General features: G+C 39.1%; 1 protein-coding gene across 10 annotated transcripts in view; it reads right to left on the reverse strand.

Moving 5' to 3' along the window:
- The window catches only part of ANKRD26 (ankyrin repeat domain 26), a 188,380-nt gene that overhangs the window by 144,111 nt on the left and 17,629 nt on the right, over positions 1-26,640 (reverse strand). For 5 of the 10 annotated variants that reach the window (XM_043549994.1, XM_037888923.2, XM_043550025.1 and 2 more), the window contains exons 4-9: positions 25,003-25,109; positions 23,288-23,425; positions 14,800-14,948; positions 8,503-8,553; positions 3,369-3,402; positions 3,208-3,280 (exon numbers count right to left, since the gene is read on the reverse strand). In XM_043549994.1, the coding sequence (XP_043405929.1) occupies positions 3,208-3,280; positions 3,369-3,402; positions 8,503-8,553; positions 14,800-14,948; positions 23,288-23,425; positions 25,003-25,109 (552 nt within the window). The remainder of the gene's footprint in view (positions 1-3,207; positions 3,281-3,368; positions 3,403-8,502; positions 8,554-14,799; positions 14,949-23,287; positions 23,426-25,002; positions 25,110-26,640) is intronic. The other 5 variants (XM_043550006.1, XM_043550032.1, XM_043550035.1 and 2 more) reach the window with 1 other exon arrangement.

The raw sequence follows: 26,640 nt of genomic DNA on the forward strand, positions 1-26,640 counted from the left end.
TGAGGCTGAAGGATATGGGAAAATTGTTCCACATAGTGAGAACTGCAGAGAAAAAGACTCTTGTATCAACAGTAATGGGAATGTAGGTGTGACATTACTGATATGAACTGTGACCGTATAGATCATTGTTGCAACCAGGATCCTACGGTGGCACCAGGTCTTGTACAGAGGAGGTCAAATGGGGTGTCTACGGAAAGGTTGTAGTTTGCTGGTTATAATTATGCTCTCTGTATGTGTGTATCATTTTTGTATTTGATGTTATGAATATTGGCTATGTCCTTCTATCTCAATGTTTTTTGATTCTAAGTAGCCTCAGTGAAGCATTTGGTCAGCTTCTTGAGAATGGGCACTTACTGAGAATAGTCCTATCAAAAAACACTTAACTGACAATGGACTTTGGGAGATGCCAGTCCACATCTGAGCTTTCCTGGGAATGTTCAAACTAACATGTAAACAATGGTGTCAGCCTACAAAAAACTGAATCACTCATAGACATGTGACTTGCCCAGGTGGCGACAAACTCCATCTTGTTGCTGTGATTTTGCACAGAAGAACAAAGGGGTTTCCACCCACAAGAGAGAGAATATAAAAGGCCCTGAAAATCCCTCTATTTTGTCTTCAGCTGGCTTAAGAGATGGCCTCTCCACCCCAAATTGATGCCTGAAAGAAACTGGAACAAAGGACAACTACAGGGTGTGAGTGATTGCTGGACCCAGACTAGGAAGGAGTCCAGTCTGTGAAAGAAGCTTATTGGAACATCTCTGAGGGTGAGATTTACCTGCATTCAGTTTCCTTCTGTATTAGTCTTAGACTTGTGTGTTTTTGTTTTATTTTGCATGGTAACTTACTTTGTTCTATCTGTTATTACTTGGAACCACTTAAATCCTACTTTTATATTTAATAAAACCACTTTTGCTTATTAATTAACCCAGAGTAAGTAATCAATACCTGGGGGAGCAAACAGCTGTGCATATCTCTTTATCAGTGTGATAGAGGGAGGACAATTTATGAGTTTACCCTGTATAAGCTTTATACAGAGTAAAACGGATTTCTTTGGGGTTTGGATCCCATTGGGAGCTGGGTGTCTGGGTGCTAGAGACAGGAGCATTTGCTAAGCCGTTCTCAGTTAAGTCTGCGGCTTTGGGGGACGTGGTTCAGACCTGTGTTTGTAGCAGGCTAGCGTGTCTGGCTCAACAAGGCAGGGTTCTGAAGTCTCAAACTGGCAGGGAGAATGGGCTTAGAGGTAGTCTCAGCACATCAGGTGGCAGTCCCAAGGGAGTCTTTGTGACAAAGTGACAGCAGACCTCTGAGGTGAGGAAAAGGAAGAGAGATAGGAAACAAGGGGGGAAAGAATACTGCTTATGAATGAGTAACATTCTTCAAAGACAACTAACTAGTTGTTTCACTTTCATATTTTCTCCCTTTTAAAAACAAAATCACCAAGTATGTGTGTGGTAATAGACCGGGGTGGGCAAACTTTTTGGCCTGAGGGCCATATCTGGATATGGAAATTGTATGGCGGGCCATGAATGCTCACAAAATTGGGGTTGGGGTACGGGAGGTGGTGAGGGCTCCACACTGGGGCCAGAAATGAAGAGTTCAGGTGTGGGAGGGGGCTCCGGGCTGGGGTAGGGGGCTAGGATATGGGGGAGGAGGCTGGGGATGAGAGGTTTGGGGTGCAGGAGTGTGCTCTGGCCTGGGACTGAGGGGTTTGGAAGGTGGGAGGGGAATCAGGCCTGGGGCAGGGGGAGGAGGTCGGGGCGCAGTCTCCAGGCGGCACTTACCTCAAGTAGCTCCCAGAAGCAGTGGCATGTCCCTCCTCTGGCTCCTACGCGGAGGCGTGGCCAGGGGCTCTGCGCACTGACCCGTCTGCAGGTGCCTCCCCTGCAGCTCCCATTGGCTGTGGTTCCCGGCCAATGGGAGCTGCGGGGGTGGCACTTGGGGCCTTGGCAGTGCGCTGACCTCCCTGACTGCCCCTACGTGTAGGAGCCGGAGGGGAGACATGCTGCGTTGCCGCTGCTTCTCAGAGCCGCGCAGAGCCAACCCCCAACCCCGCTCCCTGGCTGGAGTGCCAGAGTGGGGCAAGCCCCAGACCCCACTCTCTGGCTGGACCTTAAGGGCCAGATTAAAACATTTTGGCCTGTAGGCCATAGTTTTCCCACCCCTGTAATAGACAAAACCAATCTGAAGATTATAAATTAGAGGCTAACCAGAAGAAATTAGATTTCAGAAGGGACTGGAAGTTTGAATGAGATTTGAAAATAGCTAGCTACATAGAAAAGAGGCTATTCCAAGTTGGGAGACAATGAGAGAAACAGTGGGAGTCACAGAGGGAGAAACAAAGACAATATGGAAGCAGCAAGAGTGTGCAGAGAGTAAGGCGAAGAGTGGGACTATAGAGGAAATGAGAGCTGAAAGCAAGCAAGGCGATCTGTGTAAATGCTTAAAGTTGAAGTAATGGAGTTTGAAGCTGATAAATCATCAGAAAGCCAGTAAAAATATTTTAGGAGTGGGGTGGAAGAACATGATCAGAGCACCAGGAAAGAGGGCATTTAAGTACCCCGAGGTTAGCATGAGCAATATAACAACAAAGTAGAAGGTAGAACCACTTCAGTGAGTAATCGACAGAGCCCACTTGAGGAACAATTAATTTGTTGCTGAGGAAATGGGAACCAGTCAACATGGTGAAGCATTTAAGTGGAACTGTATATAAGAAATGTCTGATGAAAAGAACAACAGGCAAATAAATAATTTCATTTTAATGCACTGTTACCCTGTCATAAAAGTACTACAGTTCAAGATCAAATTCTTAATTCTGGAAGGGAGTAGAGGTAATTGTAGGGTTTAAAGAACTACCTTTATTCTCTTGAAACCCTGGTTTAAATGAGCAGAAATAAGTACAATATATGAGGTGGTCTTTATCTCATCATCTACTGAATATTTATCCAAATCATAAAATCTTCATACACTCTGCCACAACTAAAAGTCTTTTTAGAAGGGGCTCAAAGTGGGAACAGAAAGGGTGAAGATCAGGTCAGCTGCATTTGTATTTTGGGAAAACTTGCACTATGACTGACTAGAAGTAAAGTCTCTCAATCACAGCAAAAAAAAAAAACTTTGCTAAAATCTCCCAAATGTTAAAAAAAAAAAAAAGGATATATGCTTCCTCTTATATCTAGGAAATATTTTTCCATAAGAGTATGATACCTTAGGCGTAAAATCTAGTTCTTCCTCCTCTGATGTAAGCCAGCTGTCATCCCCTTCATCTTTTTTAGAGCTTCTTAAATAACAAAAACATAAGACAATAATAAGTGGTGCGCTCTCTCTCTAGGATTTGCTAAAATATGTTTTTTTTTTTTAAATCTTACCTTACTGAATCTCCTTGGGAAAGGTCATCTATAACTGTTCAAATATTGATTAAAATAAAAAATAAATTAATAATTTTAGCATTAAAAGCAAAAGACTTGGAAACTGCCAAAGGTAAGTAAAAATATTTAGTATGAGCAAACCTATAAGTAATTCAAGGCTGAAACTTAGTATAGACATCTTAATCAAGGGTAGTATGAATGTAAATACATTTTCTATTATCAGTTGAAAAAATCTGTATGTTCAAAGGATGAAACAAATAAGATCTTCAGTTTGGTAAGCACTTTTGTACTTATGTTCAAAATATGACATACAATTTAAAAATGAAACTAAGTTCCAAACAATTGGAACATAGTTAATCATTTTTGGTGGGCATGATGTGGTGAAAGGGAAGTAAAACTGCTAAGATTATAAAATTTGGAATTGTGGGCAATTCATATGAACAGAAACTTAGTCTTTTTTATATTTACAGTATGGGCTATACATTGACATATGTTGGACTATGTCCGCAGCACCACTCTCTTCTCTGCATTACTCTGGTAATGCATAGGGAATGGAGAGCAGTACCCTTGTATAGGGAAATTGCCAGGTGGTGTAAAGCTGATTGGGCCTGCTCTACATCACCCACTCTTGACCCCTCTGAGTAAGGAGCATTACAGGGACAGAAAGGATGTGAGTAGAGCATGTTGCACTGAACCACACTTCGCTAGTGGAACGGCAGTAACATATATCAGTGGCCAAACTAGATCCATGTTTCCCCCAGGACTGGGGAGGCCAAAAGATGGTGGAAAACCACTTATGCGTCCCCATTCCCAGCTATTCCGAGGCCAGCTCTAGCACACCCAAAGATTGGGCCCATAGATTAGTCAGCAATGACTCTTTGAAGATTTTAGAGGTGCTTAACTTTACAGATTGCAAGTAGTCGAATAGAAATAAATGGAACTACACACTGTTCATAAAGCTAAGAACATAGTTACATGTGTGCAGGATTTGGGACTTTACCATAGAGTGATATCCAAGACATTGTAATTAGAATGAAAATGGTTGAGATTCCCCAACTCCACTGACTTTAATGAGATTTGAGAGAGCTCTGGAATTTCCAGGATCAGAAAATAAATACTGTTCTATGTTCAGAAAAATTGATATTTGAGATATCATTGTGCATTAACTCGTATAATTCTTATTTTAAAAGACAAAATTAATATGCCTTTTGTGACTTTCCATGAAGAATTTTTTTTTAAACTTCTTAACATGGAAATCAAATAGCAAAGAGCAATTAAGAGTCTTAAACAAAAGACTGATATAAACATAATAAAGTCAGGAAACTGAAAATTAACAGCAACATGTTAGTTACTTAAGCATAGGACAAGTTCATCTCAAGGCATACATGTCTTCTGTTCTACAAACAACCAAACAAAATACAAATAAACTTGTTTTACTATGACAGTAATTATATTCTTCATAACTCCAGAATGCTGGTACATTGATGATTATTTTTTCATAATCTGAGCAGAATTTTCATATTTTGCCTTACTGTTTGCACCTACTGTGTCATTTTTGCTAGACAGGCCTGAATGGTTGTAACTTCAACTCTGGGTATAGATGAAACACTGAAAAAATTCTGATTAGCAAGAATGGAGGTAAGTGCAAATATTTTTAATGAATTTTGACCTTTTCTCCAAAAGAGTAACTCTCAAAAACAATCATTTCCCCAAATTTTTTTTTCCATTTTAAAAATATTTTTATTATAAAAATACTATACTCTTAACGCGGCAGAAGAGTCTGTCCTATCTCAGGCCCTCTCCTTTTGTCCCTCAAGGCCCACGAACATGATACAGTTCTGTGGTGACCTAGAATCCTACTTTCAACGTCTCCGACTCAAAGAATATTTCCAACACACCTCTGAACAACATACTAACCCACAGAATCCTTCCTACCAACACTACAAAAAGAAGGATTCTGCGTGGACTCCTCCTGAAGATCGAAACAACATTCTGGACTTCTACACAGATTGCTTCCGTCGACATGCACAGGCTGAAATTGTGGAAAAGCAGCATCACTTGCCCCATAACCTCAGTCGTGCTGAACACAGTGCCATCAACAGCCTCAGGAACAACTCTGACATCATAATCAAAAAGCCTGACAAAGGAGGTGCTGTCATCATCATGAATAAGTTGGAATATGAACAAGAGGCTGCTAGGCAGCTCTCTAACTCCACATTCTACAGACCATTATCCTCTGATCCCACTGAGGATTACCAAAAGAAACTACACCATCTGCTCAAGAAACTCCCTGAAAAAGCACAGAAACAGATCTGTGCAGAAACATGCCTAGAACCCTGACCAGGGGTATTCTATTTGCTACCCAAGATCCATAAACCTGGAAATCGTGGATGCCCCATCCTCTCAGGCATTGGCACCCTAACAGCAGGATTGTCTGGCTAAGTGGACTCTCTCCTCAGGCGCTATGCTACCAGAACTCCCAGCTATCTTCGAGACACCACTGACTTCCTGAGGAAACTACAATCCATTGGTGATCTTCCAGAAAACACCATCCTGGCCACTATGGATGTAGAAGCCCTCTACGCCAACATTCCACACAAAGATGGACTACAAGCTATCAGGAACAGTATCCCCGGTAATGCCACGGCAAAGCTGGTGGCTGAACTTTGTGACTTTGTACTCAACCACAACTATTTCACATTTGGGGAAAATATATACCTTCCAGTCAGCTGTACTGCCATGGGTACCAGCATGGCCCCACAGTATGCCAACATTTTTATGGATGACTTAGAACGACGCTTCCTTAGCTCTCGTCCCCTAATGCCCCTAGTCTACTTGCACTACATTGATGACATCTTCATCATCTGGACCCATGGAAAAGAAGCCCTTGAGGAATTCCACCATGATTTCAAAAATTTCCATCCCACCATCAACCTCGGCCTAGACCAATCCACACAAGCGGTCCATTTCCTGGACACTACTGTGCTAATAAACGATGGCCACATAAACACCACCCTATACCGGAAACCTACTGACCGCTATATTTACCTACATGCCTCCAGCTTCCATCCAGGACACACCACACGATCCATTGTCTACAGCCAAGCTCTAAGAGACAACCATATTTGCTTCAATCCCTCAGACAGAGACAAATACCTACAAGATCTCTATCAATCATTCTTAAAACTACAATACCCACCTGCTGAAGTGAAAAAACAGATTGACAGAGCCAGAAGAGTACCCAGAAGTCACCTACTACAGGACAGACCCAACAAAGAAAATAACAGAACGCCACAAGCTGTCACCTTCAGCCCCCAACTAAAACCTCTCCAACGCATCATCAAAGATCTACAACCTATCCTGAAAAATGATCCCTCACTCTCACAGATCTTGGGAGACAGGCCAATCATTGCTTACAGACAGCCCCCCAACCTGAAGCAAATACTCTCCAGCAACCACACACCACACAACAAAAACACTAACCCAGGAACGTATCCTTGCAACAAAGCCCGATGCCAACTCTGTCCACATATTTATTCAAGTGACACCATCATAGGACATAATCACATTAGCCACGCCATCAGGGACTCGTTCACCTGCACATCTACCAATGTGATATATGCCATCATGTGCCAGCAATGCCCCTCTGCCATGTACATTGGCCAAACTGGACAGTCTCTATGCAAAAGAATAAATGGACACAAATCTGACATCAGGAATGATAACATTCAAAAACCAGTAGGAGAACACTTCAACCTCTCTGGCCACTCAGTAAAAGATTTAAGGGTGGCAATTCTGCAATAGAAAAGCTTCAAAAACAGACTCAACGAGAAACTGCTGAGCTTGAATTAATATGCAAACTAGATACCATGAACTTGGGTTTGAATAGACACTGGGAGTGGCTGGGTCATTACACATATTGAATCTATTTCCCCATGTTAAGTATCCTCACACCTTCTTGTCAACTGTCTAAATCGGCCATCTTGATTATCACTACAAAAGTTTTTTTCTCCTGCTGATAATAGCTCATCTTAATTAGCCTCTTACAGTTTGTATGGCAACTTCCACCTTCTCTGTATGTGTATATATATATATATCTTCTTACTATATGTTCCATTCAATGCAGCCGATGAAGTGGGCCGTAGCCCACAAAAGCTTATGCTCTAATAAATGTGTTAGTCTCTAAGGTGCCACAAGTACTCCTGTTTTTTGGGTTTTTTTTGCAGATACAGACTAACACCCTGAAACCTATAATGTAGTTTGTTGGTTGTTCTTAAAAATGTTTCTTTTTTGCACTGCAATCTTGATCAGTCTTTTAGTCACATTATGCCTTTAAAAAAATCAGAAGTTTTACTTACAAAAGTTGACTTCAAAAACAAAATATTTTTTTAAAATGACAGAGAAAATTTAATTTTTGATCGTTTTTTCCAAAAGATTACAGTACACACAAACAAAAAACCCTGATTTTGCAGGAATTCCCATAAATTATGTATTTTTAACCAATTTGTCTCTTTATTGAAGGAGAAGGGGCAGCTATAAAGTAGAAAGTCTTGACTAATGGGTTCCACTTCTGTTGGGAGTCTATTATTATTGTTGCAGTCCATTTATTTAAATTGACAATGTTCTCAATTCTTGATGGTTACCTATAATTGTTACATATTTTACAACAATACTTTTCTTTAGAAGATAAGAGACAAATTCATGCTGCAAGTTTTGGGTGTTTCAGACACCCTTGCATTTGGTTTGGACCAGCCATAAAGTGTTTGATCTAAATCCAAACTGTATTTGAGGGTTGCTCATATCCACTGTTTTGGCTCAGGCCCATCTCAAGTTTGTAGTAATATTAAATTAATAGATGTAAATAAGAACACACTATTACTTAATGTCACGCTACAACACACATTAACACACAACATTCTGCACTCTTACATGACGAATGCCAGGACTGACTAATTAGTTCTTAAATATTTGCAAAACAACAAAAGCTATAACATCACCACCACAAAAAACAATTTAAAAAGTAAAATCAAGCCATTAAAGGACTTTTGAATTCACACAAAAATAATAACCATCAAATATGTATAAACACTTGAATTTGGTATTTTCACATTGGAAGTCTTATTGTATGGAATACCTTTCCCTGAATCTCTTGTTCTTGATGTCTGGCTGGGAGACTGTTGCATTTCTATTTCCATTTAGGGAAAGGCATGGAAAGGACAGATGAAACAATGAAATCAGAAAATAAAGTTGTAAAGCAGAAACATGCATATATGAAGATGAAACAAAGAAATACACAACTACTGACTGTTATTAATCCATTGAGCAATTATGATAGTGCTGAAAGCAAACAAGAAATGCTACTTGTATAGACTCTTAATACCGTGCCAATAAGTTTAATTTTCATCTTATTCTCCATAATCTGAAATACCCTCAATTCAATATTAAAACAAAAACATTTCTCTATCAGGATCTGTACTTTACTACTGGCAATCTCTAATCCCTGCCTCCCTGAACTCATGTGATTCTAGTCTGTCACAAATTATTTTATTATGTTTCTATAAGCACCCATTCCTTGTACTGCAGGTATGTTTATTTTCACCATATACATGGAATGCAGGGAAACCATCAGTGCAGTACAATAAAGTTTGCCTGCTGGAGGGCCTAAATTCCCTTCACAAATACTGTGCTCCAAAGCTGCTGATGTATCTGTGCCAGCAAGCTAAATATGTGAGCTCCATAGTCCAGAGCTAGTGCAGGAGACCTTTGCACTGGGGATCCCATGCACAGGTCTCCTGCACTTTGGATCAGGGCACATTCTCCAGTTGTGACGTGGTTTGAGACCATTTCACCATAGGCATGGTTAAGTATGTTTCTAATACTTGCTAATAAAGTTGTAGCTTTAAGGCAGCCAACCTTAAACTAGCGTCTCTTATTTGTGCACACCTGAAATAATAAAAAGACCTACCTATTGTCCTAAATCTGGGCCTGGAGGGGATCCTCTTTACATATATTGGTCCATGACCCATGTGAAAATGGTGAGAGAATTCCTCCTACTCCAGACCCACAAGTGGGAAGAGTGAACAGTGTGTGGAGAGGTGTGGTGGGGACAGGGGCAGGACACACATTGACCTCCAATTTCACGGGAAATACTCTGAAAAAAGTAATTCATACTGGAGCTATATTAGTTTTCTGAGAATGCTCCATGCTGTGGAAAAAACTCCAGAGGTAGCCATAAGCAGAAATCAGAATGAGGCAGCTATCCCAGAGCCAATGCAGGGGCTCTGCACTTCCACACAAAAGACCCTATGACTTTGCTACAACCCCAAGGTCTACGCAAACCTGAGGGGAAACCAGGGACTGAACGTCTCATGAGTGGGGAGGTGCGGGCAGATGAAATTCAGAAGAAACACCACCAGGTTCCCTCACAGGCCTTTCTTCCCCATGCCTCTGCAGTGGGTTTTCCCATGGAAAGGGAAAACTGGCTAAGGTTAGTTACTTCATCAATTACTGTAACTGCAGTTGCAGATATAGCAGGGGAACATGAACATGCTATTTGGCAAGCACTATAAACATGATGCCCTTTCAAAGTTATATTTTTTCTTTGACAGAGCAGTGAACTTTGAATTTAGAATCTGGTAATTATCTTGTGACTAATCTACTTGACAGTCTTTTAAAGACTTTTTAAAAGAGACTAAACAGTTAAATAAGGAAAAAATAAGAGACATTAATAGGGCCCTACCAAATACACAGCCCTTTTGGTCAATTTCAGTCATAGGATTTTAAAAATCATAAATTTCATGTTTTCTGATATTTAAATCTGAAATTTCACGGTGTTGTAACTGTAGGAGTGCTGACCCAACTCTGATGGCAGCAGCGCAGAAGTAAAGGATGGCATGGTATGACCCTGCCACTCTTTACTTCTGTGCTGCGGCTGGCAGCATGCAGCCCTCAGAGCTGGATGCCTGGCCAGCAGCCACTCTCTGGCCTCCCAGCTCTGAAGGCAGTGCAGAAGGAAGGGTGACAATACTGCATCCCCACTACAATAACATTGCAACCCACACCGCCCATGACCCTCTTTTGGGTTGGGACCCCCAATTTGAGAAACGCTGGTCTTCCCCATTAAATCTGTATAATAAAGACTAGATTTCACAGGGGAGACCAGATTTCACAGTTGTGATGCGTTTTTCACAGCCATGAATTTGGTACACATTAAGGATCCCAAAAATAAACAAAATAAATAATGTTTACTGGCTCTGAGATAAAGTAGTGCCTAATCAATCACAATTTGTAAAACATTAGCTTAATTTACATTACAAAATGATATTAAAAATTAGCAAAATTTGTCATGACCTGTACACGGTTTGTATTCTAATCAAATATTCTTCTGCCCAAATGGAGTTTTTACTGAATCTGGCAATGATGAATCAAAACAGTACATTTAAGAACTGTTTTGATAAAAATTTAAAACATTAAAACAGACATGCTAAAATGCAAAAAGAATTTCAAGTTTTCTGAACATCTTTTCCAACAAGAAGGGCAAAAGGGTAGAAGAATGTAAGGAAATAAATAAATGTAAGGAAATAAAGTGGCATGCAGGGACATTTTTTGGTCTTTGAACCTCATCAAATTTTTCTCTAATTCCTAATATGCTTTCTTCCCCCACAAAATCTTTTAATTAAATTACAGCCACTCTACTTTCCACATATTTTACAGAGTACAGCTCTTAAAGAGAAATATTAAAATCTCATTCCATTTTATTTCTTTTAATTAAGGTCATCTGTCCAGGAAAATAAAAAGGAAGTTTTCTGATCCTACAACCACTTGTACTGGCTTGCCAGTATAGTGCAGTTTCTGGACCTTAAAGAAGTTTAAAAATGTGTGAGCTGGTTGGGGAAAAATGTAATTTTTTTAAACCATTTTGTCCAATTTGTGTTTTGATTATCATTTTCCCTTACCTTACAAATGAGAATGACCATGATGTACAAAGTTAAGGCCCAAACTGTTTTAAGTGTTCACTAATTTGGGGTACTTCAGTTCTTAAATGCCCAACTTGAGATACATATGGTTGATTTTCAGGTATATTGTATGCTCAGAGCTCTCCTTGTCTTAAGACTAATGACATCCATGCAATAAAGCAGGCACTTAAAAAAAGTAGGTGTTGAAACACCACCTAGACACCTGACCAGACCCAGCTGGAAAGCAGGGTGTAGATAAGAAAGGATACAACAATGAGGCATCATTGGGATCCAGAAAAGAGACAGAACAACAGCTGATGAAGCAAACTCCTGTGGGGAGCTCCTCTGACAACCTTGGTCAAAAAGACCTACATGGCTGTTTTTAGAACAGTATTTAAAGTAGGTAGAGGGTGGTGCTCAACAGCTAGTAAAGACCTAGCTCCTGATCCAACCTACAAAGGCCAAAAAAACCTTAAGAGAAAGGGGAGGTCTATCAGCCTTGAGATAAGGAATCCTGCAAAGTGTTTCTTTAAAGAAACTTTCTTTATTCATTACTAACAACTGTTTGCAAACAGAGAAAGGCAAAGAAAGAAGAAACAAGGAAGAGATAACCACAGCCCTTCACTACAATAAAGACTTGGTGCTTGAAACACAGCAGCCTCAGAATGGCTAATGAGTAGGGCCCTAACAAATTCATGGCCATGAAAAACGCATCACGAACCGTGAAATCTGGTCTCCTCCCATGAAATCTGGTCATTTGTGTGCTTTTTCCCAATACTATACAGATTTCATGGGGGAAAACCACTGTTTCTCAAATTGGGAGTCCAGATCCAAAAGGGAGTTGCAGGAGGGTCGCAAGGTTATTTTAGGGAGGTCGCAGTATTGCCACCCTTACTTCTGCACTGCCTTCAGAGCTGGGTGGCCAGAGAGTGGCGGCTGCTGACTGAGGCCCCAGCTCTGCAGGCAGCAGCGCAGAAGTAAGGGTGGCAATACCATACCATGCCATTCTTACCTCTGCACTGCTGCTGCAGGCAGCAACTCTACCTTCAGAGCTGGGATACCCGCCAGCAGCCATCGGTTTCCAGCTGCCCAGCTCTGAAGGCAGCACCACCGCCAGTGCAGAAGTAAGGGAAGCAGTACTGCAACCCCAACTATAATAACCTTGCAACTCCTCCACAACTCCTTTTTGGGTCAGGACCTCTACACTTACCACACCTTGAAATTTCAGATTGAAAGAGCTTAAATTATGAAATTTATGATTTTTTAAATCCTATGACAGTGAAATTGACCAAAATGGACCGTGAGATTTCCCGCATATACAAGAATATGACAAACTGCTGATCTAATAGCATATTCTCCACTAAGGACAAATGGTGACATTACCTCCGTTTATTTTCATTGAAAAGACTTCAAAAGCCAAATTCCAATCTCTTATAGGAAGCATGTTAGATCCCAATTCCTGATTATTCTGGCTTTGCAACAGTGTGAATGATCCTGAGTATGCAGAACAGGATCCATGCCTGTTTTCCAGTCACAATTGCCAGAGCTGCTCAGGAGCCCAAGAACTCAAATAAACTTCACATCTCCAGACAACCCTTCTGCGTCTCCACAGGTCAGTGCCACCACACACCTGCACTAATCACTTCAGAGATGCAACATTAGGAGAGACGTGGTCCAGGGAGATTATTTAAGTGCCATCACAACCAAAGAAGAAAAAAGAACCTTTGAGACCTGGGCTCAGTAAATTGGGGGGATGGTATATTCTTCCCTGAGCCTTTTTCTCTCAGCTGTAATGTTTTTATTCAGGTATGTACAGTTCGATAAGTCTTCACTCATGTTCTGTTTATCTGTAACAGCAATACCAGGTGGTTCCATAGATGACAATAATTGCCCAGGAGATGGAGGTGTTATTTGGCCCAATTGTTCATCCTTTCCTCCCAGCCAGTAGCTCCATTTTGGAACTATAAGATGGTACTGTTCTTTGAGCCTCACAAACTCCATGTGTGACTGTCAGCCATGAGACCCGTCACTACAGGATCAGTAGGCATGTGCCCTGCTTTTTGCCGTCAAACCCTCAAGGTCAGGAGCCACATCACAGTCTTTTGGGAGGGAGCTACAATTTGATTTGTGTGTGGAGCCCGTAAACACAAGATTTAATTCTTCAAGATACCAGCACACATAGCACTCCACATACAGAATCAGGCAGGATCAAGGAGTTCAGCTCTATGCCACTGAGCAGGCCTGGAACAGGATTTGGCCCTAAATTTGGTTTAGTCTTTTGGGAAGGAAAAAGGAGAGCCAGGGTGACCCTGTTGTGTTTTACTTTGCTCACACACTTCCTCAAAATTTTCAAAAATTGTGTGATTTGCTGCATTTGAATGATATCAGCTCTGTCCACTCACCACATTATTATGTTTACAGATTATGTATTAATATCATTAACAATATGAAATCTTAATTTAAAATAATAAACCTGAGTGATTTATATTGCTTGTACTTTACATGGAAAAGGGGGATTTCAAGGTGGGAAAATAAGTTTTGTTTATGGAATCTATTTTTAGTGCGTGAGAGGCTTGTAGTTGTAGATTAGATTTTGTAAATACCTTAATAAATTCTTTTGCCATATAAAGATATTTAATATAATTTCCTGATCATGTAACTATTCATAATTTGTGTTTCTACTCAGTGCATTACTTGACTAAATTAAACATTAGTTTACAAAATGATATGTAAGAATCAAAACCAAACCAAAGCTCTATCCAACAGTGTACCTAATTATTTTAAAGGACATAATGTATACACAGAAAATGTATTTTTGCTGTTTATGAGTTTGTTTACACAAAGCCACAATACTTTGTAATATCATAAAAAACCTCACAACAGCTTAGTTATGACAGAAACAGAAAACTGTGACTGAAGGTGACAAATAAAAGTTAACCCACTCTTTCTATTTTAAACAGCCTACTTAAGGTTGCACATATATACGCGCACACAAATTCAGTGGAAGCCAAATATAGAGCCATGTGTTCTAATACTGAATTTATTGATCACTTCCTTACTGCAGAAAGAAGAAATCGCTTGACTTAAAGTATGGATTAATCTGCAGTTTCCTGTAAGCGGATTCACCACATCAGAAGTGAATAGGCAGCAGGAAAAATTACTTGCCTGAACAAATATAATATTTCAGTTCGCATTTTTTTTTTTTTTTTTAAAACAGCAGTATTTTTTGGTATATATCCTAGTGAGATCTGGTGGGAGGAGGCTGGAATCCTTTGGCAAGACAGATCACAACCAGCCACAGGAGATGCAACAAGAATCTGCTGAGATCCATAGCCAACTAACGAGAGAAGTACAAAACTTCCTAGGTTGGTCACTCTCTTTCCTTCGCTGGATGATTAAAAACAGTTTTAACAAGGCATGTGTGAGTAAAATAGTTATTGACTCTTCATTTAATTGAATTTTTTTAACAATCCTACCTTCTTTATCTGTAGCAGGTGCACCCAAAGCAAAACCAACATCTCCAACCCTGTCTGGACTGCTAAACACCAACATGCCTTTTGTATTGTTTGGAGAAGGTTTTTCTACATTTTTCCGGTTGGCATACTCAGAAAGTTGTTTACTAAGACTAACGAAAGAAAGAAAGAAAACACATTAGGGAAATAGTAATGTGACATTTAAATATATCATATTTACTATAACAATAACACCCATTAATTATTCATGGTGAGGTTTAAAAGGATAAAGAAAAGGAGTACTTGTGGCACCTTAGAAACTAACCAATTTATTTGAGCATAAGCTTTCGTGAGCTACAGCTCACTTCATCGGATGCATACTGTGGAAAGTATAGAAGATCTTTTATACACACAAAGCATGAAAAAATGGGTGTTTACCACTACAAAAGGTTTTCTCTCCCCCCATCCCACTCTCCTGCTGGTAATAGCTTATCTAAAGTGATCACTCTCCTTACAATGTGTATGATAATCAAGGTGGGCCATTTCCAGCACAAATCCAGGGTTTAACAAGAACGTCTGAGGAGGGCGGGGGGGCGTAGGAAAAAACAAGGGGAAATAGGTTACCTTGCATAATGACTTAGCCACTCCCAGTCTCTATTCAAGCCTAAGTTAATTGTATCCAATTTACAAATGAATTCCAATTCAACAGTCTCTCGCTGGAGTCTGGTTTTGAAGTTTTTTTGTTGTAATATCACAACTTTCATGTCTGTAATCGCGTGACCAGAGAGATTGAAGTGTTCTCCAACTGGTTTATGAATGTTATAATTCTTGACATCTGATTTGTGTCCATTTATTCTTTTACGTAGAGACTGTCCAGTTTGACCAATGTACATGGCAGAGGGGCATTGCTGGCACATGATGGCATAGATCACATTGGTGGATGTGCAGGTGAACGAGCCTCTGATAGTGTGGCTGATGTTATTAGGCCCTGTGATGGTGTCTCCTGAATAGATATGTGGACACAGTTGGCATCGGGCTTTGTTGCAAGGATACGTTCCTGGGTTAGTGGTTCTGTTGTGTGGTATGTGGTTGCTGGTGAGTATTTGCTTCAGGTTGGGGGGCTGTCTGTAGGCAAGGACTGACCTGTCTCCCAAGATTTGTGAGAGTGTTGGGTCATCCTTCAGGAGAGGTTGTAGATCCTTAATAATGCATTGGAGGGGTTTTAGTTGGGGGCTGAAGGTGACGGCTAGTGGCGTTCTGTTATTTTCTTTGTTAGGCCTGTCCTGTAGTAGGTGACAGGATAGGTAGTAGATCCTTAATAATGCGTTGGAGGCTGAAGGTGACGGCTAGTGGCGTTCTGTTATTTTCTTTGTTAGGCCTGTCCTGTAGTAGGTGACAGTAAGCTATTATCAACAGGAGAGTGGGTTTGTGGGGGTGGGGGGAGAGAAAACCTGGATTTGTGCTGGAAATGGCCCAACTTGATTATCATACACATTGTAAGGAAAGTGATCACTTTAGATAAGCTATTACCAGCAGGAGAATGGGGTGGGGGGAGAGAAAACCTTTTGTAGTGGTAAACACCCATTTTTTCATGCTTTGTGTGTATAAAAGATCTTCTATACTTTCCACAGTATGCATCCGATGAAGTGAGCTGTAGCTCACGAAAGCTTATGCTCAAATAAATTGGTTAATCTCTAAGGTGACACAAGTACTCCTTTTCTTTTTGCGAATACAGACTAACACGGCTGTTACTCTAAAACCTTTAAAAGGATAATGTACAATATTTCACTGTATTAGAGGCTATTGTTAAAATTTTAATTGTAAACTGTACCATTTTAAATATATATTTTAATAATCTAGATACCTAACCTGCAATCTGATCTGCACTGGCAGACCGTTAAACATGCATGGAGTTACACTGATCTCAATGCAGCTTCTCAAATACAGATCAAATTGCAGGATAATAATCTCGGTGTGGTGGGATTTTCTTGGTGTGAGTTAATAGAGAATGTGGATAAAAATTTTCCAGAGCATGTAATTGATTTTTATTGGAATTTAGGCACTTTTGAAACCTTTAGGGAATTAAAGCATAAAGACTTTCTAATGTTTAAAAAAAAAAAAGGTCAAACAAACCTAAACTATTTATTTAGGAAATATTAACAGGTTTGCAAGTCTTTCCATGTAAATATCAGAAACAATACAATAATCATTACAATAGTGAGCTTTTGTTTAAAGATATATTATACAGGAATGTAGTTATCAGATATCTCTATTTAACAGGGTGTTACCATATTACAGAGTATCATTACAACACCTATGACATGCTGTTCCTAATGACTATTAAATTGAGTGAAATCTCTGATGACACATATTTAACAGACCAGGCATGTCTACCAAATCCTAATATTTGAAAAAAGTTACAGGGGGTGTTATGCAGCTGAATAAATGTACCTGAATAAAAAGGTATACAAATATCTAAGTATCTATTTGTTCTCTATTTTGCTGGGTACATAATTGGTGTTAATTTTTCATAACAACCACCTCTCATATTTTTTGAACCATTCCTCTATGGTTGGACTATTTTTGTTTTTTCCAAGGAGAGGCTATCAGTAGCCAAGCAGCTACTAGCAGATGAGAGATTAATTCTTCATTTCCTTCAGTGTGATAATTTCCGCAAGAATCTCCAGGAGGACTACCAAAGTATCATTTGGTAATAAATATCCAACAATATGTGATATTTGCTTACAGATTGCGTTCCAATATTCTCTAATGACTGGACATGTCCACAATATATACATAAAATCTCCTCTTTCACCATAATTTATCCAACTTTATCCCAATCTCTCTATATTTTTTATCTGACTGGTGTGAGATAACACTGAAACAGTAATTCAAAGGAAATTTCTTTCATTGTGCTTCAGACTGAGGATGCTGATCCTCTTTTGCAGATCAAACCCCATTCCTCTGGGGTAATTTGCCTACCCCTGTCCTTTTTCTAGTGTGTTATATATATACTTTTTTTTTCTTTTTTTTTTGTAAAAGGAAAGCTGTCTGCAAAGATATAAATTAGGGCCGTCAATTAATCGCAGTTAACTCACGCGATTAACTGAAAAAATAAATCGTGATTTAAAAAATTAATCGTGATTAATCACAGTTTTAATTGCATTGTTAAACAATAGAATACCAACTGAAATTTATTAAATTTTTGGATGTTTTTCTACATTTTCAAATATATTGACTTCAATTACAACACAGAATACAAAGTGTACACTGCTCACTTTATATTATTTTTGTTTACAAATATTTGCACTGTAAAAATAATAAAAGAAACCATATTTTTCAATTCACCTCATACAAGTACCGCAGTGCAATCTCTTTATCATGAAAGTGCAACTTACAAATGAAGGGGTTTTTTGGTTACATAACTGCACTCAAAAACAAAACAATGTAAAACTTTAGAGCCTACAAATCCACTGAGTCCTACTTCTCATTTAGCCAATCGTTAAGACAAACAAGTTTGATTACATTTACAGGAGATAATGCTGCCCACTTCTTATTTACATTTTCACCAGAAAGTGAGAACAGGCATTCTCATGGGACTTTTGTAGCTGGCATTACAAGGTATTTACATGCCAGATATGCAAAACGTTCATAGGCCCCTTCATGCTTCTGTCACCATTCCAGAGGACATACTTCCATGCTGATGACGGTCATTAAAAAAATAATGCATTAATTAAATTTGTGACTGAACTCTTTGGGGAAGAATTGTATGTCTCCAGCTCTATTTTACCCCAATTCTGCCATATATTTCATGTTACAGTAGTTTCAGATTCTGACTCAGCACATGTTCATTTTAAGAACACTTTCGCTGCAGATTTGACAAAACGCAAAGAAGGTACCAATGTGAGATTTCTAAATATAGATACAGCACTCAACCCCAGGTTTAAGAATCTGAAGTGTCTTTCGATATCTGAGAGGGACGAGGTGTGGAGTATGCTTTCAGAAGTCTTAGAAGAGCAACACTCCAATGCGGAAACTATAGAACCCGAACCACTAAAAAAGAAAATCAACCTGCTGCTGGCGGCATCTGACTCAGATGATGAAAATGAACATGCATCAGTCCGCACTGCTTTTGATTGTTATCGAGCAGAACCTGTCATCAGCATGGACCCATGTCCTCTGGAATTGTGACTGAAGCATGAAGGCACATATGAATCTTTAGCCCATCTGGCATGTAAACATCTTGTGACACCAGCTACAACAGGGCCATGAGAACACCTGTTCTCACTTTCAGGTGACACTGTGAACAAGAAGCAGGCAGCATTATCTCCTGCAAATGTAAACAAACTTGTTTGTCTGAGCGATTGGCTGAACAAGAAATAGGACTGAGTGGACTTTGTGACAGTTTGCCCCCCCCGCATGCCACCAGATGTGTTGGGATGCCACTGAGTCAGCCTATTCTGCCAGCCTGGGTCCCCTTTACCTGGTCTTGCTGGGCTAGGCTCACAAACCTCTTCCAGCCAAGCACACAGGCAGGGCCACACCCAGCTGCACAGAGAGACAGAGATCTGCTCTAGAAAGATTCAGCCTTAGGGACTTGCCCCAGCACTCTGGCGCCCACTCCCTTAATGGGGTACAAACCCAAAGGTTTTACGAAATTCGCCCTCTCCCTCAATGTGGAGGGAGATATGCACAACTGCTTCTCCCCACCCCGTCAGAAATTACATAAACTGGGTTATATTATAAACAAGAAATAAGTTTATTAACTACAATAGGTGAATTTTAAGTGGTAAAGAGATAGCAAACAGAACAAAGCAGATTACCAAACACACAAACTAAGCTTGATGCACTAAAGAAACTGGTTACAAATAGTAATTCCTCATCCTAGATATTGTCTTAGGTAGATTCCTTCACAGGCTACGTATCTTTCCAGCCTGGGTCAAGCAGTTCTATACATACATACATACATACACACACACACACACACACACCCCTCATTCCAGTCCTTTTGTTTCCAGCCATTTTCAAGTATCTCTTTGGGCAGGGAGCCGGAACTGAACTGAAGACCTTGATTGTTTTCCTCCCCAACCTTATATAGGATTTCCATAAGGCAGGAATCCTTTGATTCCTCCACCTCCCAGTGGAAACGTTCAGCAGTCCAAGATGGAGTTTAGTATCAGGTGACCAGGTCACCTGACTCTGTAGTGTCACAGCGTCCATGAGTCAGTGGCGGTACGGAGCGTCCACAGGAAGGCCAAGCCTTTTCACAGTCCACTGTCCACGCTGACGGGCCATCAGCCCTGTCTGGCTTTTCCATTGCTGTACCTGAAGTGTTAGCAGTGGGTGTCACCCAAAGTAGCATAGTTGATATACAGATACATAGTCAATATTCCTAACTTCAGATACAGAAATGATACAGGCATACAAATTGGACAAACACATTCAGTAAATTATAACCTTTCCGATGATACCTTACAAGACCCATCTAGCATAAAGTACATCTCAGTTATATCATATTCATAACATAAGCATATTTTGATAAAGAATATGGAGTGCAACGTCACAGCCTTGTTGGCTCTGAAGTTTTACATTGTTTTATTTTTTAATGCAGGGTTTTTTTTGGTACATAATTCTACATTTGTAAGTTCAACTTTTATTATAAAGAGATTGCACTCAGTACTTGTATTAGGTGAATTGAAAAATACTATTTGTTTTGGTTTACAGTGCAAATATTTGTAATAAAAAATATAAAGTGAGCACTTTACACTTTGTATTCTGCGTTATAATTGACCACAGGACGACTATGAGCTGCCAATGTGATATGGCCGTGAAAAAAGCTAATGTGGTCTTGGGATGCATCAGGCGAGGTATTTCCAGTAGAGATAAGGAAGTGTTAGTACCATTATACAAGGCACTGGTGAGACCTCATCTGGAATACTGTATGCAGTTCTGGTCTCCCATGTTTAAGAAGGATGAATTCAAACTGGAACAGGTACAGAGAAGAGCTACTAGGATGATCCGAGGAATGGAAAACCTGTCTTATGAAAGGAGACTTAAGGCGCTTGGCTTGTTTAGCCTAAGCGAAAGAAGACTGAGGGGAGATATGATTGCTCTCTATAAATATATCAGAGGGATAAATACCGGAGAGGGAGAGGAATTATTTAAGCTCAGTACCAATGTGGACACAAGAACAGATGGATATAAACTGGCCATTGGGAAGTTTAGACTTGAAATTAGATGAAGGTTTCTAACCATCAGAGGAGTGAAGTTCTGGAACAGCCTTCCAAGGGAAGCATTGGGGGCAAAAGACCTATCTGGCTTCAAGATTAAACTCATTAAGTTTATGGAGAAGATGGTATGATGGGATAACATGATTTTGGCAATTAATTGATCTTTAACTATTCAAAGTAAATAGGCCCAATGGCCTGTGATGGGATGGGATCCGAGTTACTACAGAGAATTCTTTCCTGGGTATCTGGCTGGTGAATCTTGCCCACATGCTCAGGGTCCAGCTGATCGCCATATTTGGGGTCGGGAAGGAATTTTCCTCCAGGGCAGATTGGAAGAGGCCCTCGGGGTTTTTCGTCTTCCTCTGTAGCAAGGGACACAGGTCACTTGCTGGAGGATTCTCTGCACCCTGAAGTCTTTAAACCATGATTTGAGGACTTCAGTAGCTCAGACATAGGTGAGAGGTTTATTGCAGGAGTGGGTGGGTGAGATTTGGTGGCCTGCATTGTGCAGGAGGTAAGACTAGATGATCATAATGGTCCCTTCTGACCTTAATATCTATGAATCTATTAAATTTGAAAATGTAGAAAACATCCAAAAATATTTAAATAAATGGTATTTTATTATTGTTTAATCGCGCGCTTAATTTTTTTAATCGCTTGACAGCCCTAATATAAATCAGCTATAATTTTTTTTTGTTTTTTAATTGACCAGATGCCACTATCCTTGGCAAAATGTTCGTTTTGACTGGGGTTTTTTTTCCCAAAAAAAGAAATTGCATGCTTTCACCAGCACTCCAGATCTTTTTCATTTGCTAAAGTAGTGGTTTGACATTTAAATCTTGGAGCTCTTCTAGGCTGTTTGAGATCTAAATTTCCAGGTATCTTATATAACTTGTTGCTCATGTGTACCAAAATGTTTTCTAAAGGAATGACTTTTCAGAATTTGGCAAATTTTTAGCTAGCATTTCAGATTTGGCATAATTTACTTTAAATCCAGATGCTTTTGCAAAGTCATGGATTTCTTTAGAAACTAATTTTAGGGAACTATTTGGTTTAGATAAATAAAATAATATTACATCATCTGCATACGAAGCTATTTTCTGATGTGTTCCTGCAAGTTTAATTCTTAGGATAGATTTATTTATCCTTATTCTCTGTGCAAAAGTATCGATAGCCAGTGCAAAAGTAAAGGAAAAAACAGAAATCCGTTTAGTCCTTCTGTTCATCTGAAATGAGATTTAACCCCATTTTGTTGACATTTTGTAACAAATGTATGATCAGGAGGCTTAAAATGTAGTAATAATTTAGTCTCTGATATCTACACAGCAGGGATTTGTAAACCTGTTAAAACGTCAACAAATCTTTTTACTTCATTTAAAAAAAAAACCTAAGTATTATCGTCTCAATACCCTGAGGAATTCCTAACTCTGAAATGGCAAGAAACCCTACAAAACACTGGGAACTGAGGTCAGTACCGGCAGTAAATTCTACCTGGAGCAGCCAGATACCCCAGGGATCTTAGGAAGCCTGCAAGAGCCTCTGATAGGGGCAGATGATTAAAACTTTATGGACATATTTATTCTTTTCTAGGAAAATAGGAATTTCCATACTAGATCAGACCAGTGTTTCAGTTCCCTGTCTCGGACAGTGGCCAGTTCTTGCAGACAACCACGGAATTGCCATCCTTAAGGAAATTTTCTTCCTAATACTCATCAGCTACTGGTTGGCTTATGTCCTGAAACATAACAATACAACCTTTTCAAATATTTATCTTTTCTAATCTATGCGTGTTCTCATTCACGTCTAATCTTTTTTAATCTTACTAAGCTCTTGGCCTCAATGATCTACTGTAGCAATGAGTTCTACAGGTTAATTATGTTAGTTTTTGAGGTTGAGAAGGAGAACTGACAGATGAAATCCAGATATAATGCTGAATGATTTAACTGCTCATTTCCTTGCTTTTTAGGTTTTGTATTGCACAATATGCAGTCTAGCAACTTAAACAAAAAATATTTTGTGGGGGAATCTCTGAAAAATTTTAAATAGATACATATCAATACTGTATGTTCGATCAACATGGAACTTTCAACTGTCTTTTGACAAGTTATCATGCCAAATTTGAAGACTAAACTCAATCTCTAAGGTGTGAAATAGAGGAATTCTTTTTCAAACTTGAAATTAAAATTTCAATACATCGTTGAACTATGGAGTTGCTACCAAGGACTCCATTATCAAATCTGTAGTTCTGACTTTACAGTTTTGAAAGAGGTGTAAACACTTACCCAGAGTATCCACCAATAAGAGCATAGTCCTCAGATGTCCATCCATTTATATCTTTATGGGAAACGTCAGCACCATACTGAAGGAGAACTTTTATTAAACTAAGCTCTCCTCCAGAGGCAGCAATCATGAGAGGTGTTCTAAAACAACCACAAGATGACATTTAACATATCAATTTATATGATCTTTCATCTTCATTTTTTTAATCCCTAATTGTTCTCAAAACATAATTAATCTCTTTCTTCCTAGCGCAAGTTAAACAAAATCGAAACAAGACACCCAAAAAATTCAGACTCAAGTGTAAACAGAAGAGAAAATAAACTACTGCACTCAGTCTTCTTACAAGTTAGTATAACACTAACAATACAGAAGGTATGTTTGAATTAGGGAATTTTTCAAAAAATTCTCACCTGTACTAACACTAATTCAACTCACTACTAGGCCTCCCACCAGTCTGGTATTACCAGTGGGAATTCTTTCCTAAAAGTCTCTTTATAGAAAAAGAATGGCTGCAGAAGTCAGTGGAAGAGGACTTATTAGATGATGAACCCAAGATAAGAACGGTAGTTCAGTTTCCAGAAGTCACTATGAAAGGAGTTTGCATACTTAGCTGTTTAATCAACAACATTTATAGCGCTCTCCCATACCCGTAATCAAGCAGATTGTAAGAATATTAAGGGGACGTGTTATAGCCAAAGCATTTTTGAATGTGCAATGAAACAGATATAGGAACTGAAATTTCACCAAGGAAAAATCTTTCTTCACTCATACTCAATATGGCTTCCAAGTAGACTACTTTCTGACAAGGAACCAAGACGCGCTTCTTTTTAATCACATAGACATACACTTCTTACATGGCATGTATTCTGCAAACTGCAGACTCCTTCTGTATTTATTACTGCACAGGCACAAATAAAAAGGCAGCCAACCCACAGAAATATAATTTCTCAGAAAGGATTTACTCTCTTTTGCACTTGAAGTGAGATATAGTCAATCACAAGTCTGATGTTAGGGAGACCTGCCAGCAGCAAAATATACATGATTTTGCACTAGCAAATTAAATCCATATTGGGAAGATGATCACCTGTGAGCTGTACGTGCTAGGATCTTTCCTTCTACTAAGTCTTCATTAGGACACCACGACATATATCAAGGGCACACAACAGCAAGCTGTTAAAGAACGGAAGTTGCTGCAAGAATGAAGTCCTGCTCTCCTAGGCCTTACTATGCAGTAAAATAACTCCTAACCATCCAGAATTGGGGTTTCTTCCACTTGCTTGAAAAAGGAAGCATCTAAGATAAGTGTCAATTAATCCCCTGATCAGAATTTGGTATAATCTGAATTCCTTATTCATGCAATCACCTTCTGCTAAAAATAAACCTTGCTGGGCTAATTAATACAAAATTGGAGGATTAAACATTTTAAAATGTATTTGTAATGGTTATTCACGAGCAAGGTTATTCTCAAAAGTAGACATCTAGCAAGAATAGTCCAGATTTTGCTTAGATGGCATAGGTTTTCTTACAACACAGCACTTCCCTCATGCAGATTGCAGGCTTTAACGTACCTTTTTACACACATCTTTCTTTGATCTGTACTTTGTGAAGATCAGCTACACCAGAGGACCTGCCTCTGTATTACTTTTTGTAGCATCCACCATTTGGGGCTACTGCTTATTTCGTAGATTAGTCAATAATAGTTTGACCTATACTTTACCTTTTAGACTTGTCTCTAGCATGTACATCAGCTCCTTTTCTAAGAAGAAACTCTACCATCTCTTGGTGATTTTCAGTTATAGCAATAGTAAGCGGTGTATACCCCTCCTATGGAATAAAGATAAATTATTTTTCCCGTAGATATATTGTGCACATGCACACACTCCTACTTTCTATTTAAAATAAAAGTTAAATTTAATATGATTAATAACTAAAAAGAGACAATGTGGGTGAGGTAAAATCTTTTCTTTGTGAAAGAAACAAGCTTTTGAGCTACAAAGAGCTCTTTGGTTGGTGAAACAGACAACCTTCAGAAGAGATCTGTGTAGCTCAAAAGCCTGTCTCTTTCACCAACAGAAGTTGATCCAATAAAAGATATTATCTCACCCACCTTGTCTCTAATATCCTGGGACCAACACAGCTAAAACACCACTGCTAATAACTGAAGGATTTTTTAAAAAATAGAATGTTGCAATCATAAAATCTGCTAACACAACACTGTACACTGAAATAAAACAATATTTATCTATACAACACACATAGCACAGGCCAGAGTGGCACAAGATTCCCATACTGATCCACTAAAGTTCCTCATCCTTGATAGTAGGGTAAAGCTAGTAGGCAGGTTCACTTTCCAGGCTGATCTAATTCATATATGTGGTGAGACTGCCAACAAAATAATAGTGGCAGGTTTTATGATATGTATACTTTCCACTTAAAGCTTGACAGAGACCAAAAATTAAATTTCACATACACCATTGCACAGTAGTAACGTAACACATTTGATCGCTAAAATCTTATTCTCGGTAGTGAAAAAAGTCTATTTTAAAATGCTGAATTCTGAGGAACTTTACACAACACAGAAGCTACAAATCCTAAATTTCTATACTACTTTAGAATGTACTGACATCAGAATAGCAAGACACTAATCTTTACATAACTTGATTCTTGAGACAAGCATCCCTGTCCCAGCTCCAATCACCTATCGCTAACTTTGACCAAGTACGATATGATAGAATAATTGGTTTGCAAGTTGCTGCATATAACCTCATGCTCAGACATTTTATTTTATTTTTATGCCAAATTCAGTTTACAGTATCTTGCTGAAGCTTGTATTTTCCTCAATGACACCACAGACAGAGAAACTGAGGAAAGATTAAGTTCTTATTTTGCAATTTCAAGATTTAATAGGTGCCCTCTTTTATTCAGAAGAGTAGTCAGCTTGTTTCCTTATTTACACTGCTATTACAGAGCTATAACTCCATCAATTTCAATGGATTTACTGCAGATTTACAACAGTTTAAATTAGAGCAGACAGTCCAACGAACTCTAAACATGAACCATCTGAAAGATGTATATATTCATTTTGTTTCTTTTTACTGGATATTAATAAAAACTCTAAAAATATTAAAAACACCTTTATTATATTATGATAGTACCCAAATGCCCCAACACTGGATGTTTTACAAACACAATGGTAGACATAGTCCATGCTTCTGAAAATTTCAACCTAGGATAAAACAAGACACAGCCAGTAATGAACAATGGGGGGGGGGGAATAACTATTACTGTATAGCAGTATAAAAATTAACAAGGCCCCAGTTTGATAGTTCCATATAATTTAACTTTTTTTGTTTTT

The sequence above is a fragment of the Chelonia mydas genome, chromosome 1 (genome assembly GCF_015237465.2).
Source record: "Chelonia mydas isolate rCheMyd1 chromosome 1, rCheMyd1.pri.v2, whole genome shotgun sequence".
Lineage (NCBI taxonomy): Eukaryota > Metazoa > Chordata > Testudines > Cheloniidae > Chelonia > Chelonia mydas.